The following is a 16,547-nucleotide window of genomic DNA, read 5'->3' as shown; positions in this document are numbered from 1 at the left end:
TGTCTCTCATAATATTGATGATGAAATCAATTTTACACTAACTGTTGCGCTAAGCGTCAGTCCCAGTTGGACGCCGCCATGCGGATTGATTTCCCTTAGGATTATGGAATGGCAGGAACGGTCTATCATGCTCTAGAGCGGCGAAATTAATATTAGGCTTACTGTCGCGCTAAGGGTCATTCCCAAATCAGCACTGCCATGTGCACTAAGTTAATTAGAGTTATGGAATAGCAGGAGTTGTCTATCGTGCTTTTGATCGAGGTAAAACTAATACCGCGCTTACTCTTGTGTCAAGCGTCAAACCTAGGTTAGTACCACACCGTGGATTAATTCTTCTTTGTTCCTTTTTCCTTACCATCACCACTTGTTACAAAATTTGTATAACTAACACATAGGAATAAAGACGAATTTTTAACCATAGAAGCTAAAAAGTCAATGTTTTTTTTAAGGAAAATTAATTTTCTTTCAACTATTCGCCATAAAGTAAATATCTGCTTCAGAAATTTTGCAACTACTGATGATGGTGAAATAGCCAACAAAAACAGAAGTAGAATCCGAGTCTGCCACATTAGTAAAAGGTCTACGCACTTGAAGCTTTGCCTCCTAAGTAGCAAAGTGATGTCAATCCTCCTCTATGATAGCGATTGCTGGAAGCTAAACGCCCAACTGGAAAATCCTGTCCAAGCCTTTTCAAACATTTGCCTCTTGAGAAAATCGTGGCAGGAAGATATTACCAACTTAGAGGTTCGACGGCGAAGAGGTCAGCCATTAGTTACTCACATTCTAAAACTGAAGAAATGGACGTACTTTGGCCACGTCCTTCGTATAGCAGAGGATGTATTCCCAAATGCATAGTATGAGTGGCCTCTCAGGGGAAGGCACAAAAGGTGTTGAGCAAGGCACACCTTTCGAAAGCAACGTGACCGTGACTTAAGAGGGCAGAACTGTCTCTTAAACCAAAGTGGAAGGACGTCACGGGTGCAGCTCAGCTCCAAGATGTCTGGCGAGGTTTTGTAGGCACAATATTCGACGTTCATGGCTTTGGAGGGTCTAAGGTAAGGATGATGTTTATGAAATTAGGGATTGATCCAAAATTATCAGCTAGCGACACCGATTTCATCTAGGGTCAACTTTACTTGCTTATGATACTCGTCAGAGTCTTGCCTAATATTTCTATTTTCGAATGGTCTAAGAAAACATGACTCCATAAAAATTTTAATAATTAATGAATCAAAAATTTCGTTTTAAGGGATGTTCCGCAGCATAACCCTTTGACCTGAATATTTTTGATGAAATTCTTTCTACTAAAATATCTCCGTTTTCGATGAAATCTGCTTCAATATTGCCCAAATGAAACCTGGCTCGCTTTGCAGAAAAATAACAAAAATATGCTGCTAGTTCCATCTAGAAAGAAAGAAAAGGAAAATTAATGGACGAGCTATAGGAACGAAGTCGATAAAGGAAAGGAGTTAAAGTTTGGTAAATTTCAATCCTAAATAATAGATTATGTTAATAAACCAACATAAACATAATAATAATATAAATAAAACACAAAATAATAAATATAAATAATAAATATAAACAACAACAATAAAACACAAATAATAATCTCTTTTTTTCCTCGCTTTCTTGAGTAAATTACTCATTACTTTACTGTCTTAATCAAGAAGACAAGGTACCTTAAAGCATCACCCTATCTTGTCCATTACAAACTTTTTATATTGGGCGGTCTTGCCATAACTTGTAGAGTTTAGATAAGAAATCCAAGCAAATGACAAAGAATCAAAAGTCATTAACTACTTTCCCAGAAATGTTAGAAGAACCATTTAATTTCTCGCGTATTGCGCTGGTGATACAGATATGCACATTTAGCGAAACAGTGTTATTTTTTTTTTATTTAATGGAGTAGAATTTTCATTTTAAAACTTCGAGCAAAGACAGTCCCTAAAGTTTTCCAGCATACTTGCTAGGAAAACGGTAAAAAATAGCTCAAAGAAATTACCATTTGAGTAATTTGGCCGCTTTGGTAGTTCCCTGTGGTTTCATCCGGTTTGATTGTTGAGCTCACCGACAAAAGAGACGTGGAATTTGACTATCTTTTCAGTCAAATTTTCCAGTTAAATAACAGATTCTTGGCAGCTCTTAGTGATAATTAGTCTCCTGGGAGAATTTTCTAATAGACTCTTTGCCATTGAGACTGTCAGCCGAAGCTCGGAATATTATTTTTAAGGTATCCTGTCAGCTGAATAATTTTGTCGACACAAATTATTGTCGATATTTTGTCGACAATAATTATTGTCGACACAATAATATTGTGATATTTATTACAATTTTGATGTAAACTTTTACTTCACACGCTTGTGAAAAACCTAACTAAAATAAATCGTAACTGATACTACAAACAAAATTTCGACGGTTAGAAATCATGGTTACGATTTTTCTTTTAGTCAAAAATGATAAATTTTTTTTTCGTTTTCTTTTTGTCTGATGTTTTGACAAATACAAGAGTTCATTATCAATTTAGTTTTGACGAAACTTGTATTTCATGCGCTTGTTGAGTGTTTTATTAAACATACATATAGCCATAATTTTTTTTTGTTAAAAAGAAATGATTGAATTTTATTTAACTTTTTAAAGATTTTTCAAAAATATTCCATATTTAATTTGGACGTTGGGGGAAGGCTCCATACTTGGGACAATTTTTTTGATTTGCTGCTTACTCCTTGACACTTTGCAGTGCAGAAACAAAAATTTCTTGGCATCATCTGCATTAGCATGGAAGATGTTGTTAAGTTTTCAAGTCCTGAAATAAATTTGTTTTCAAGAAAATATATTTTTTTTAAACTACCCATTTTGTCCCAAGTATGGAACCGGGCACCATAGATGGGACAATTGTAAACCATGCTTGGGACAGACATTAAAAACTTTTATTCAATGCAAAACTCAGTTATTTAATAGAGATAACATAGAAAATTGAACAACAAATTACAACTGTATAAAACAAGCTTAAACCAGTCGTTCCCTTGTTCACAACAAGTTAAATGGTGACAAATCAAAGGGAAAGACAAAATGTCAAGCCTGTCTTTCGGTCAGTCCGGAAGGCCCAGGCTTTGGCAAGATCATCACAATTTCGGTAGAACTATACCAGTATGAAGTATCTGTGGGGATGGATAAGAATGGAGCAATCCCCTTGAAATGCCGAACCTGTGCTTCTTTTTCCTCTCCCATTTTCAAACAATTTCACCAACACTGTGGCACTTTCCTTTTTTGGTGTCCTTTTCAAGTACTAAGACCAAGTTTCCAGTGTTCATAGCACAAAATTGAGGGTTTCTCTCAGCTGAAGGTCCTTCCTGAGCATCTGGTTTGATCAGTTCAGTCAAGTCCAAAATATCTTCTGAGCTACTTCTGCTTTTAGTGAAAGAGGACTGCCTAGGCTTTTTGCTTTTTCGACAAGAGTTTCTGAGAGCTCTCTTATATTTCCTAGTTTGTCGAAGCGCTATATAGCACAGCCTCTTCTTCAATCTTCTTCTTTTCGGGGGTATCTGTCAGTATTCAATGGATGCATTTTGGTTGACCTCTTGTTGAGGCCTTTCTGGAACGAGCTTTAGGATGTAATCTTAAGATGGCAAGCGGAACACTCTTGTTTAAAGTGCAGGTGATTCCTGAATCATGAGGGGCCCTACCCTTCTCTTCTGATTCTGAGGATAGCAAATCTTCATCTCTTGGTTCCGACGCAGGCTTACTCAGTGGTCTCTTGGTGACAGCCCACCCACCCAGAGTCTCGGGCAAGTGACCCAAAAATCTGAAAAATTGGAATTTCCTCAGAATGCGGGGCTGAGCTTAGGTAATGAATAGGCACTATTTGGAAGATGAAGATGGCTTTAAACGACTGTTGGCCTGTTATTCAAAGCAAAACAATAGCTCTGTGTCAATTTTAATTTATTGGTCAAGCTTCTAAAGACCAAAGGCGGGCGTGCCTTCTTTGCCTCTCATTCCAGGCAATCTAATGGTCCTATGTCAATTTTAAATTCTTGGTCAACCTGCCTGAGACTCTAGGCTGGCGTGCCTTTCTAAAAACCAACACACAAGTATTTGTCCAAATAGTGAGTCATACTTACTACCACCATTTACCCGTGCCATTTAAACACTCGCCTCTCAATTACTCGGATTGACCGTTTCAGTTTCTTGTTAGGGGGAGGAAAAACTAAATTGGAATCCCTTCGCTACGAATTTTCAATATATCAAGTAAAAAATGCCTTAGAAAGAAGCAGAAAACAGCAAAAAAGTGTATAAACATTGCCAAAAATACAAAATTTTTCAGGAAGTCCAGAATAAAAGAGGGGGATGGGCAAATGTCCCTTCCGTGCCTACGCCCATGCATGGTACATGTCCCAAGTACCAATACTTGAGACAGTCCCAAGTACAGAACCTTATATGTCACTGCAATCATGTAATTTTTTCTATGACAACTATGACAAAAACACAGCAAAAACACTGATTCTAGTTCATAAAGATACTAATCGACAAACCAGAGCCAGTAAATGATTACTGTAAACCTAACATTTCCCAAGACAGTTCATGGAACTCCACAAAAATTTTTGACATCTAGCCTGAAATTTTTGATCCTTCCACAAAAGAACAAAATGGCTACTGTCAAATTCAAACTTATGCAGATGTCATCTTATAGAGAGATACTCCCCTACAATTATTTGGGGATTTTTTGCTAGATGGCTTCACTGTATGTTAAGCCTGTCCCAAGTATGGAGGTGTCCCAAATACGGGACCTTCCCCCTAAGCTTATTCTCTGGCACATATAGAAAGTTTTCCTAAAATAAGTCACATCTTCCTCGAACATACGTCCTTATCGGGCGCTCTGGATTCGGCTTCTGCTCTTGTGTAAAATGTATTCTTATATAAATTTTCCTGATAAATAGCCAATCGAGCCTTTAGTCGAGGGGGGGGGGGGGAATATCCCCAGCTCCTTTTCACCAGTATTCAGCTATAAAATAGGAAAAATATTTGGAAGAAGTAAATATTTAAATAAAACTATAATATAAAAACATTATTTTGAGACGGACGAAGACGTGTGAGGTTAAAATAGAAAATACTGAATTTTTTTTTATCCACTAAATAAAATAGCGGGGTGGCAGAGACAGAAAAAAAAACACAAAGCAACAAACAAGGAAAATTGCAAAAGTGGCAGCACAAAGAATAATAACGAAAAAGAAAAATGCACGGCTATTCAACGAGCCTGGTAGGAATGTGATAAGGCCCTAAAAAAAGCTTATCCAATAGTTTCTCAAGCAAATAAAATCGCAACAATGGAAACAAACGAAAACACTAACGAAAAAAGGAATTCTAAAAACAAAATCACACCTACGTAATGTGCCTGTTAAGACTTTGATAAGGCATAAAGTGAAAAAAAAAATCTTCGAATGGCTTATTTGATAGCTTCTTAAAGGACATAGTAATATCAGTAGCTCAATATTTGGCAAACATGTATCTAACAATAGCGTAAATATAAATAAAGGAAAAATTTACAGTAGTAAAGCAACCACGACGGACCAACAACATATCATTAGCTAATTCCAGGGGTCGCACTTCAAAACCATAGTGATTTATACAGTTTTTGTTCAGATGTTTTCGAAATTCAGAGCTCTATTTTTTAGGAAAAAAAAGTATAGACTGGACAGATATTTGTGAAGAAAATATTTTATATGGAAAGGCGTCAAGTTTGGATACAGCAAATTACATTCGTCACGTCACAATCGATCACACCTGAAGACGGATTGTCACAATCATCACAATCCGTCTTCAGCACATAAACACCTGCTTCAGTTTTTTTCTGCTGAAGGTCGCCACTGTATATGTGACCGAAATATCCAGAAATTTTTATTGTTTCACTGTCATCAGTAAAAGGATTTATTCCTATTTAACTGTTATTTGTGAAACCTAGACTATTTCTTCATCGTTTAAAGGATCGGCAATTAAATACCAAAAAGGATTTGGTAATTCAGTTTTAAAGCTATTAGTTTTATTTATCTTAAAAATCTTTTAACATTAAAACCTGGGGAGAGGTCCAGGGATTATTCTAGGGGAATTTTAAACCTTGAAAAAGAACGTTTTAGGCAGTAATTTATCAGAGGTAGCGCAATACCGCAGCCTAAGTAAAGAACGATGTTGGCAAAATGTATTATTTATTTTGTTTCCATACCCGGGCACTTCGTATCGAAGGATTTGTCGTAGAAACTTCGAAAAAGGCTCATTCGATTGGAAATTGGAGCGGCTAGTGCCCTTTTTAATAGTCGAAAGTGATTGGAGGGCAACTAGCCCCCCCCCACACCCACCATTTCCCAAAACACATCCAATCAAAATTTTGAGATAGCCATTTTGTTCAGCGTAGTTGATTTGCAGATAGAAATTATGTTTTTGAGGAGGACACTCCCCCACAGCCTTCAGAGCAAGGGTTGTAAGTTATTCCATCGGGGCATACAAGTTTTTATAGAAAGCGTTGTCGTAGAAATTGCATAAAGGGCTCTTTCGATTGGAAATTCAAATGACTAGTGGCCTTTTTAATAGTCGAAATGGATTGGAGGGCAACTAGCCCCCCCCCCCGCCCATCAATCCCCCCAGCACATCCAATCAAAATTTTGAGATAGTCATTTTGTTCAGCGTAGTTGATTTCCAGATAGAAAATATGTTTTTGAGGAGGACACTCCCTCACAACTCTCGAGGCAAGGGTTTTAAGTTATGCCCTGGGGGCATATAAGAACGATGTTGGCAAAATGTATTTTTTTTCCTTTAGAGCAGGGCACTTCGTATCGAACAAGTTGTCGTAGAAAACTTCGAAAAGGGCTCATTCAATTGGAAAATTGGAGTGGCTTGTGCCCTTTTTAATAGTCGAAAGTGGTTTGAAGGCAACTAACACCCCATCCACGCCCACCATTCCCCGAAACACATTCAATCAAAATTGTGAGATAACCATTTAGTTCGGCGTAGATAGTTTCCAGATATAAATTATGTTTTTGAGGGGGACACTCCCCCATAGTCCTTGGGGCAAGGGTGGTTGGTTTTGCTCTGTGTGCAAATACCGTAAGCTTTTTATAGAACGCGTTGTTGTAAAAACTTCAAAAAAGGTTCATTCGATTGGAAATTCAAAGGGCAAGTGCCCTTTTTAATAGTCGAAAGCGATTCGAGGGCAACTAGCCCCCCACTCTCACGCCCATCATTCCCCTACAAACATCCAATCAAAATTTTGGGATAGCCATTTTGTTCAGCGTAGATGATTTCCAGATAGAAAATATGTTTTCGAGGAGGACGCTCCCCCACAACTTGCTCCTCCCTCGGGGCAAGGGTTTTAAGTTATGCCCTAAGGGCATATAACAACGATGTGGGCACAATGTATTATTTATTATTTTTTTTTCTTTAGAGCAGGGCGTTTCGTATCGAAGAAGTTGTCGCAGAAACTTCGAAAAGGGCTCATTCAATTGGAAATTAGAATGGCTTGTGCCCTTTTTAATAGTCGAAAGTGATTGGAAGGCAACTAACACCCTTCCATGCCCACCATTTCCCGGAACACATCCAATCAAAATTTTGAGATAGCCATTTTGTTCAGCGTAGTTGATTTCCAGACATAAATTATGTTTTTGAGGAGGACAATCCCCACAGCCTTCAGGGCAAGGGCTGTAAGTTATGCCCTGGGGGCATATAAGGTTTTTATAGAAAGTGTTGTCGTAAAAACTTCAAAAAAGGCTCATTTGATTGAAAATTCAAAGGGCTAGTGCCCTTTTTAATAGTCGAAAGTGATTGGAGGGCAACTAGCCCCCCCCCCACGCCCATCTTTTCCCCAAACACATCCAATCAAAATTTTTTGAAATAGCCATTTTGTTCAGCGTAGTTTATTTCAAGTTAGAAAATATGTTTTTGAGGAGGACACTCACCCACAACCCTCACCCAAAAACGGCTAGTGCCCTTTTTTATAGTCAAAAGTGATTGAAGGGCAACTAACCCCCCTCTCACGCCACCTTTTTCCCAAACACATTCATTCAATATTTGGAGATAGCCATTTTGTTCAGCGTAGTTGATTTCCAGATAGAAATTATGTTTTCGAGGAGGACACTCCCCCACAGCCTTCAGGGCCAGGGTTGTAAATTATACCCTGGGGGCAAATAAGGTTTTTATAGAAGGCATTGTCGTAGAAACTTCAAAAAAGGCTCATTCGACTGGAAATTCAAAGGGCTAGTGCCCTTTTTAATAGTCAAAAGCGATTGGAGGGCAACTAGCCCCCCCCCCCCTCACGCCCATCATTTCCCCACACACATCCAATCAAAATTTTGGGATTGCCATTTTGTTCAGCGTAGTTGATTTCCAGATAGAAAATATGTTTTCAAGGAGGACGCTCCCCCACAACCCTCGCGGCAAGGGTTTTAAGTTATCCCCTAAGGGCATATAAGAACGATGTGGGCACAATGTATTATTTATTTATTTTTTTCTTTAGAGCAGGGCATTTCGTATCGAAGAAGTTGTCGCAGAAACTTCGAAAAGGGCTCATTCGATTGGAAATTAGACTGGTTTGTGCCCTTTTTAATAGTCAAAAGGGATTGGAAGGCAACTAACACCCCTTCTATGCCCACCATTTCCCCAAACACATCCAATCAAAGTTTTGAGATGGCCATTTTGTTCAGCATAGTTGATTTCCAGACATAAATTATGTTTTTGAGGAGGACAATCCCCCACAGCCCTCCGGGCAAGGGCTTTAGGTTATGCCATAGGAGCTTGAAAGGTTTTTGTAGAAAGTGTTGTCGTAGAAAATTAAGAGAAGGCACATTCGATTGAATATTCACAGGGCTAATGCCATATTCAATAGTCGAAATTTTTTGGAGGGCAACTCGCCCCCCCCCCCCCCCACGCCCATCATTCCCCAAAACACATCTAATCAAAATTTTTTGAGATAGCCATTTTGTTCAGCGTAGTTTATTTCAAGTTAGAAAATATGTTTTTGAGGAGGACAATCACCCACAACCCTCACCCAAAAACGGCTAGTGCCCTTTTTAATAGTCGAAAGTGATTGGAGGACAACTAACTCCCCTCTCACGCCCACCTTTTTCCCAAACACATCCAATCAAAATTTTGAGATAGACATTTTATTCAACGTAGCTTTAAGTTCTGGATATTAGGTGAACGCGTTGTCGTAGAAACTTCAAAAAGCGCTCATTCGATTGGAAACTGAGATGGTTAGTGGCCATTTTAATAGTCGAAAGTAATTGGAAGGCAACTAAAACCCCTTCCACGCCCAAAATTTCCCGAAAAGCATATACAATCAAAATTTTGATATAGCCATTTTGTTAAGCGTTGTTAATTTCCGGATATAAATTATGTTTTTGAGAAGGACAATCCCCCACAGCCTTCGGGACAAGGGTTATAAGGTATGCCCTGGGGGCATACAAGGTTTTTATAGTAGGCACCGTCGTAGAAACTTCAAAAAGGCTCATTCGATTGGAATTCAAAGGGCTAGTGCCCTTTTTAATAGTCGAACGTGATTGAAGGGAAACTACCCACCCCCCCCCCCGCTCATCATTCCCCCAAACACATCCAATAAAAATTTTGAGACAGCCATTTTGTTCAGCGTAGTTGATTTCAAGATAGAAAATATGTTTTTGAGGAGGACTTCCCCACAACCCTCGGGGCAAGGGTTTTAAGTTATGCCCTGAAGGTATATAAGAACGATGTTGATACAATGTATTTTTTTCCATACCCGGGCACTTCGTATCGAAGAAGGGCATATAAGAACGATGTTGGCACAATGTATTATTTTTTTTTTCTTTAGAGCTGGGCAGAGCCTTCAGGGCAAGGGTTGTAAGTTATATCTTGGGGGCATATAAGGATTTTATAGAAGGTGTTGTCGTAGAACCTTGAAAAAGGGCTCGTTCGATTGGAAATTCAAAGGGCTAGTCCCCTTTTTAATAGTCAAATAAGATTGGAGGGCAACAAACCCCCCTCTCATGCTCACCTTTCCCCTAAACACATCTAATCCAAATTTTAAGATAGCCATTTTGTTAAACGTAGTTTTAAGTTCTGGAAATAATGTCTTTGACGATGACAGCCCCCAACAGCCCTAAGGGCAAGGGTTGTAAGTTATGCCCTAGGGGCATATAAGGTTTTTATAGAACGCGTTGTCGTAGAAAATACAAAAAGGGCCTCATTCGATTGGAAATTGAAATGGCTAGTGGCCTTTTTAATAGTCGAAAGTGATTGGAAGGCAACTAACACCCCTTCCACGCCCACCATTTCCCCAAACACATCTAACCAAAATTTCGAGATAGCCAATTTGTTCCAAGCAATTTAAAGTTCAGGAAATTATACCTTTGATTAGGACACTCCCCCCCCAGTTGTCAGGGCAAGGGTTATAAGTTATGCCCTGGGGGCATATCAGTTTTTATTGAAATTTTTATCGTAGAAACTTCAAAAAGAGCTCTTTCGATTGGAAATTCAAAGGGGTAGTGCCGTTTTTAATAGTCGAAAGTGATTTGAGGGCAACTAACCCTCTCTCACACCCACCTTTTCCCCAGACACATCCAATCAAAATTTTTAGATAGCCATTTTGTTCAGCGTAGTTGATTTCCAGATAGAAATTATGTTTTTGAGGAGAGAACTCCCCCACAGCCCACAGGGCATGGGTTGTAAATGCCCTGGGGGCATATAAAGTTTTTATAGAACGCGTTGTCGTAGAAACTTCAAAAAGGGCTCATTCGATTGGAAATTCAAATGGCTAGTGCCCTTTTAAATAGTCGAAAGTTATTGGAAGGCAACTAACACCCCTTCCACGCCCACCATTTCCCCAAACATATCCAATCAAAATTTTGAGATAGCCAGTTTGTTCCACGCAATTTAAAGTTCAGGAAATTATAGCTTTGAGCAGGACACTCCCCCTACAGTCTTCAGGGCAAGGGTTATAAGTTATGCCCTGGGGGCATATAAGTTTTTATTGAAGTCTTTGTCTTAGAAACTTGAAAAAGAGCTCTTTTGATTGGAAATTCAAAGATCTAATACCATTTTTAATAGTCGAAAGTGATTTTAGGGTAACTACCCCCCTCTCATGCCCACCTTTTCCCCAAAAACATCCAATCAAAATTTTTAGATAGACAATTTATTTAACGCAGTTTAAAGTTTTGGAAATTAGGTGTTTAAGGATGACAACCCCTCCCCCCACAACCCTCAGGGCAAGGGTTATAAGTTAAGCCCTGGGGTTATGTAAGGTTTTTATAGAAAGCGATGTTGTAAAAACATCAAAAAGGTCTCATTTAATTGAAAATTGAAGGGGCTAGTGCCATTTTAATAGTCGAAAGTGATTGAAGGGCAACTATCCCCCCTCTCACGCCCACCATTTCCTCAAACACATCGAATCAAAATTTTGAGATATCCATTTTGTTTAACGTAGTCGAAAGTTCTGGAAATTAGGTCGTTTAGAATGATAGCCCCCTAAAAGTCCTCAGTGCAAGGGTTGTAAGTTATGCCCTGGGGGCATATAAGGTTTATATAGAAAGTTGTTGTAGAAATTTCAAAAAGGGCTAATTTGTTTGGAAATTGAAAATGGCCTTTTTAATAGTCGAAAGTGAGTGGAGAGTAGTTGACCTCCCTCCCAAGCTCACTATTTCACCCAAACACATTCAATAAAAGTTAAGAGATAGCCATTATATTAAACATAGTTGAAAGTTCTGGAACTTATGTATTTAAGGATGACAAACCCCCCAGAGCCCCCAGGGCAAAGGTGGTAAGTTATGCCTTGGGGGCATATAAGGTTTTTATAGTTAAAGCGTTGTCGTAAAAACTTCAAAAGGGGCTCATTCAATTGGGAATTGAGAGGGCTAGTGCCCCTTTTAATAGTTGAAAATGATTGGAGGGTAGCTAACCACCCTCTCACGCGCACCATTCCCCTAAACACATCCAATGATAATTATCAGATAGACATTTGTGTTCAACGTAGTAGAAAGTTCTGGAAATTAGGTCTTTGAGGGTGACACCCCCCAGCCCTAAGGGCAAGGATTGTAAGTTATGCCCTGGGGGCATATAAGGTAAATTTTTAATGCTTTGTCGTAGAAACTTGAAAAGGGTTCAATTGATTGGAAGTTAAAAGGGCTAGTGCCATTTTTAAAAGTATAAGGTGATGGGAGAGTGATTAACAATTTTCCCAGAAACATCCAATCAAAATTTTGAGATAGCCATTTTGTTTAACGTAGTTGAAAGTTCTGAAAATTATGTCTTAGAGGATGACAACCACCCTCACAGCCCTTACGGGTTGTAATTTATGCCCTGGGGGCATATAAGGTGTTTATAGAAAGCGTTGTCGTAGAAACTCAAAAAGGGCTCATTCAATTGGAAATCGAAAGGCCTAGTGCCATTTTTAATAATCGAAAGTGATTGGAAGGCTAGAAATTTTTATAGTAAAGATCAATATGGGTATAATGTATGTTTTTTTTTTTTTTTTTTTTTTTGTTTAGACCAGGACACTTCGTATCGAAGGAGTTGTCTTAGAAAATTTGAAAAAGGCTAATTTTATTGAAAATAGAAGGGGCTAATGCCCTTTTTAATAGTCGAAATCGATTGGAGGGCAACTAGTCCCCCTCCCACGCCCCCCCACCAATTTGCGTTTATGTTTAAACACTAAATATTGCCTTAAGATTAAATCAAAATGCACTATGATAATGCTAATACCCAATGAGACATCTCAGCAGTATCTTAAGAAAGACTGAGAGTATTATGTTCAAATTTTTGGGGCTACTTCAGCTCTTAAAATTTAACCAAATCAAAATAGCGTAAGTGTATCCAACCTATCAAAGAAAGTAAGCAGATTTTGTTTACGAATTGTGTCACGTTCCCTATTTTAGGTGGACTAGAGGAGAAATGACCCTAAATTAAACACTACTATTTGTGTCCCTATTTCTAAGAAGCTATATTCTGATAAAAATGGCTGAAAATTTTTTCATGGAATACAAATAGCAGAAAAAGCTATAAAGTCTTAAAAAACGAAAAGATTTACTGTATTATTTTCTTCTCCCCTGAAAGACTATGTCAATATAAAACGAACAAAAATTAATTTAAAAAACTTGCACTTTACTAAAAAAAAAAAAAAAATACAAATGAATGTGCATTGTCAGTTTAATATAGATATACTGATATTTAGTAATAAAAATGTTAATATTATTTGATTTATTAAAGTTATAAAAGTAAGAACATTTATGTTTTTTCAGTAAATTACAAATTATGTTCTGGCCTTGGAAAGGCATAAGGGGTTTAGAGCCCAACTTATGTTAATTTCTGCTCGTTTTGAGTTTGACTCGGTTATTTATTGTAATTTTTGTTCGTTTTGGGTTTCATTTATTTAAAATTGCTGATTTGCGGTACTTTCCCGCTTCGTAGATTATTTGATTTTATTTTTGCTCATTTTTTGTTTAATGGTGTTCTTTACTTTTCTTTGAAAAACTTATTTTGGGGAAACAGTGTTTTTAATTAATTGTCATAAATAACTATACCCAAAAGGTGTAGCTTTTCAAGCAATGAAAATTCCAAAAATCAAGGCAAAAAAACGAAAAGAGGAACTAAAAAGAAAAAATCACGTCTATGCAATGAGCCTGGTAAGACTGTGATAAGGCATATATTAAAAAAAATATATTTGAACAGCTTTTCAACAGCTTCTCAAAGGACATAGTAATATCACTAGCTCTACATTTGGCAATTATGCATCTGACAATAACATCAACGTAAATAAAGCAAAAACTCACAGCAGCAAAAGTAAGCACGACGGACCGACAACAAGTCATTAGCTAATCTCAGAGGTCACACTCCCAAATCATATAAATTTACAATTTCTGATTGCAGCTCCACTTTAGAACAAAGATATAGGCTGAACAGATATTTTTGAAGAAATTACATAATTTGAAAAGTGATCAAGTTTTGATACAGCGATGTAAACTCGTCAAAGTAACACATAAGAGCCATAACTGTTATTTAAAAAAACAACGGTTTTACATCTCCAAAAAAGTAAGTTTATCAATTAAAAGTCAGATCAACTAGCATCCTAATACTTTGCAAATTTGAAGTATCGCCATGTACATTTTTCGAAGAAGGACTTTTAAATTCCCTCCTTTTCTATTCCACTGCACTTTGAAATTGTATGTTTTCATTAAGTCAAACGGAAGTTACATGCTCATCTTAATTATATGTATAATTATGGTAAATTTGTAAATCAATCTTAGTTTTAACTAAGTGCAACTAGATGCTCTAACTAAAACCTGTAGCATTTATGGTATGTTAAAATTTTAGCATAGTGAATGAAGGGCTTAGGGGGCGGCAAACCCCTTATAATTGGGATAATATTTGATCGCTTTAAAATTTAGCATCACACTTTAAATTTCATTGTAGGTTCTGTCATCAATGTAACTTCCAATATTCTAATGTTGGTTCACATACTTATCTTACTCTTCTTGCAAACTTTTTTCAACTGAGAAAAAAGACCCAGGGTCTTGGCTACTTTAAACATCGTTGGTGCACCCACCGTCTTTATTAATAATAGTGAAGCTAAGCAAGTGAAGCTATCCACTTGAACGTTATTATAGTAAAAAGAATGCAAGAAGGAGATTGGAAAGATTCTCCATCGTTAAATTAGTCCAAAAAACCTCGTGAAAAATATAAAAATTGTGATGTATTGTTGTACTTTTTTAAGATTTTTAGGCTTTCCCGCGGAATATGCTTAACTTTGTCACATAGATAAGGATCTTGAAGTTTATATTAACATATATACCTTTAAGAAGTAGCAGATTGAAATTTCAGTTATTTATGAAACACCTTCCTTGAGTAAAATTATATTTCTTATGCAAGGTTCACTCACTTAGCAAATGTTCACTCACAAACCATATTCCTAGAAACCGTTTTGCACATGCAAAGTTCACCTAACAAACCCTAAATTTTAATTCTCATAATTTTAGACCATGTTAGTACGATCATAAGTAAAAAGAGCGACTAATTGCTAAGAAAATATGCAGAGGTTTAGCTATGTTTACCAGTTGCCTTGTAAATGATGCTAATTCTCATATTTTAACGTTTTTTCTACATATGGTTTCTATTAAATAACAAAGACAAAAGCCAATCAGGTTAATTCAGCTTTAATATTCTACAGGAATACTTACGCAAGTTAAGCATACTTTTAAAGATTTGGCACAAATGTTGAACATCTTAGAAAACTCAATTCTTAGAGTCCGTTTTGCACATAGCAACAGAAATAGCTTATAATTTCATCTTATCTGTTGTCTTACAACGAAAATAATTAATTAGAATTAAATTCTGGAACACAACCCAAGTGACAGCAACAAACGGGAGAATTGAATGGGAAAATTTTTGGGAAAAAATACCGGGAAAATTTGGAAGCAATTCTTGCTGTGTGAATTTGGGAAGCATATTTACTGCCAGAATTTAAATAAAATTTGGGAAATTTCCGTAAAATGTGTTAGACTATTCTATTGCAGTAAATAAAAGTTTTTACATGGTAAAGAGGAAATAAAGTAACAAAAGTTGAACCGTTTTTTTTTTTTTTTTTTTTTTTTTTTTTTTTTTTTTTTTTTTTTTTTTTAATAGAGCTAACTTTCCAGCTTATTGCAATAAGTTGATAAAATCAAATATTTACGAGTCACATTAAATATGAACGCACTCTCTAGGCAACATCGGAGCAGGGAACTTCAATATTTCCAGTTATTGCCACCCTCTCTATGGGGTATCAGCCACAAGGTCCGAGGAGGCTCGAGCCCCACGAGTTCACTTTATGCACTCCAGTTATACAAACCAGAAACAAAACAAATCAAATAGTCCTTTAAATAAATTTTAGGTCATCTAGTTCACTTGGTCAGAGCTAAGATCACAGCAGGGACACATCACTTCAACAAGTCTCCTATATTCCCAACGCAATGCGCTACAAATTTTTCATTGCGCAAGCGCGAAGGCGAAGTCTTGACGAAAGTTGTGCGGCTGATGTGTCCCAAAAATTTTTAATGGAGAGTATAGAAAATATATATGCTGCGGCTAAAATTGATTTGAAGGGAATTAATTCCTTTTACGTTACCTTATGCTGAGCATTTTTAAGTCCTATACAATATGATCTAGAATCCTCTATATCATATATGATCTAAAAAATCTATACAATATGTCCTTTTATTTTTACCTCGTACTCAGCATTTTCAAGTCATATACAATATGATCTAGAATGATCTATATCACGTGTGATCTAGAAAGTTCATATACTATATGCCCGTTTACGTTATCTCATGCTGAGCATTTTTAAGTCCTATACAATATGATCTAGAATCCTCTATGTCATATATGATCTAGAAAAATCTATACAATATGTCCTTTTATTTTTACCTCATGCTCAGCATTTTGAAGTCATATACAATATGATCTAGAATGATCTATATCACGTATGATCTAGAAAGTTCTATACTATATGCTCGTTTACGTTATCTCATGCTGAGCATTTTAAGTCCTATACAATATGATCTAGA

At 37.0% G+C, this 16,547-nt stretch overlaps 1 protein-coding gene across 2 annotated transcripts in view; it reads right to left on the bottom strand.

The window, feature by feature from the left end:
• Positions 1 to 1,203: 1,203 nt before the first annotated feature.
• Positions 1,204 to 16,547, bottom strand: part of LOC148942956 (complex I assembly factor ACAD9, mitochondrial-like) — a 55,405-nt gene continuing 40,061 nt past the window's right edge. For both annotated transcript variants that reach the window (XM_089102784.1, XM_089102785.1), the window contains one exon: positions 1,204 to 1,404. In XM_089102784.1, coding sequence (XP_088958910.1) covers positions 1,231 to 1,404 — 174 coding nt within the window. In that variant the 3' untranslated portion in view covers positions 1,204 to 1,230. The remainder of the gene's footprint in view (positions 1,405 to 16,547) is intronic.

Source organism: Artemia sp. Qi Xiang Cuo, chromosome 16 (assembly GCF_049724085.1).
Source record: "Artemia sp. Qi Xiang Cuo chromosome 16, ASM4972408v1, whole genome shotgun sequence".
Taxonomy (NCBI): domain Eukaryota; kingdom Metazoa; phylum Arthropoda; class Branchiopoda; order Anostraca; family Artemiidae; genus Artemia; species Artemia sp. Qi Xiang Cuo.
Note: the sequence above shows the minus strand (reverse complement) of the source record. Positions and strands in the feature narration are given on the sequence as shown.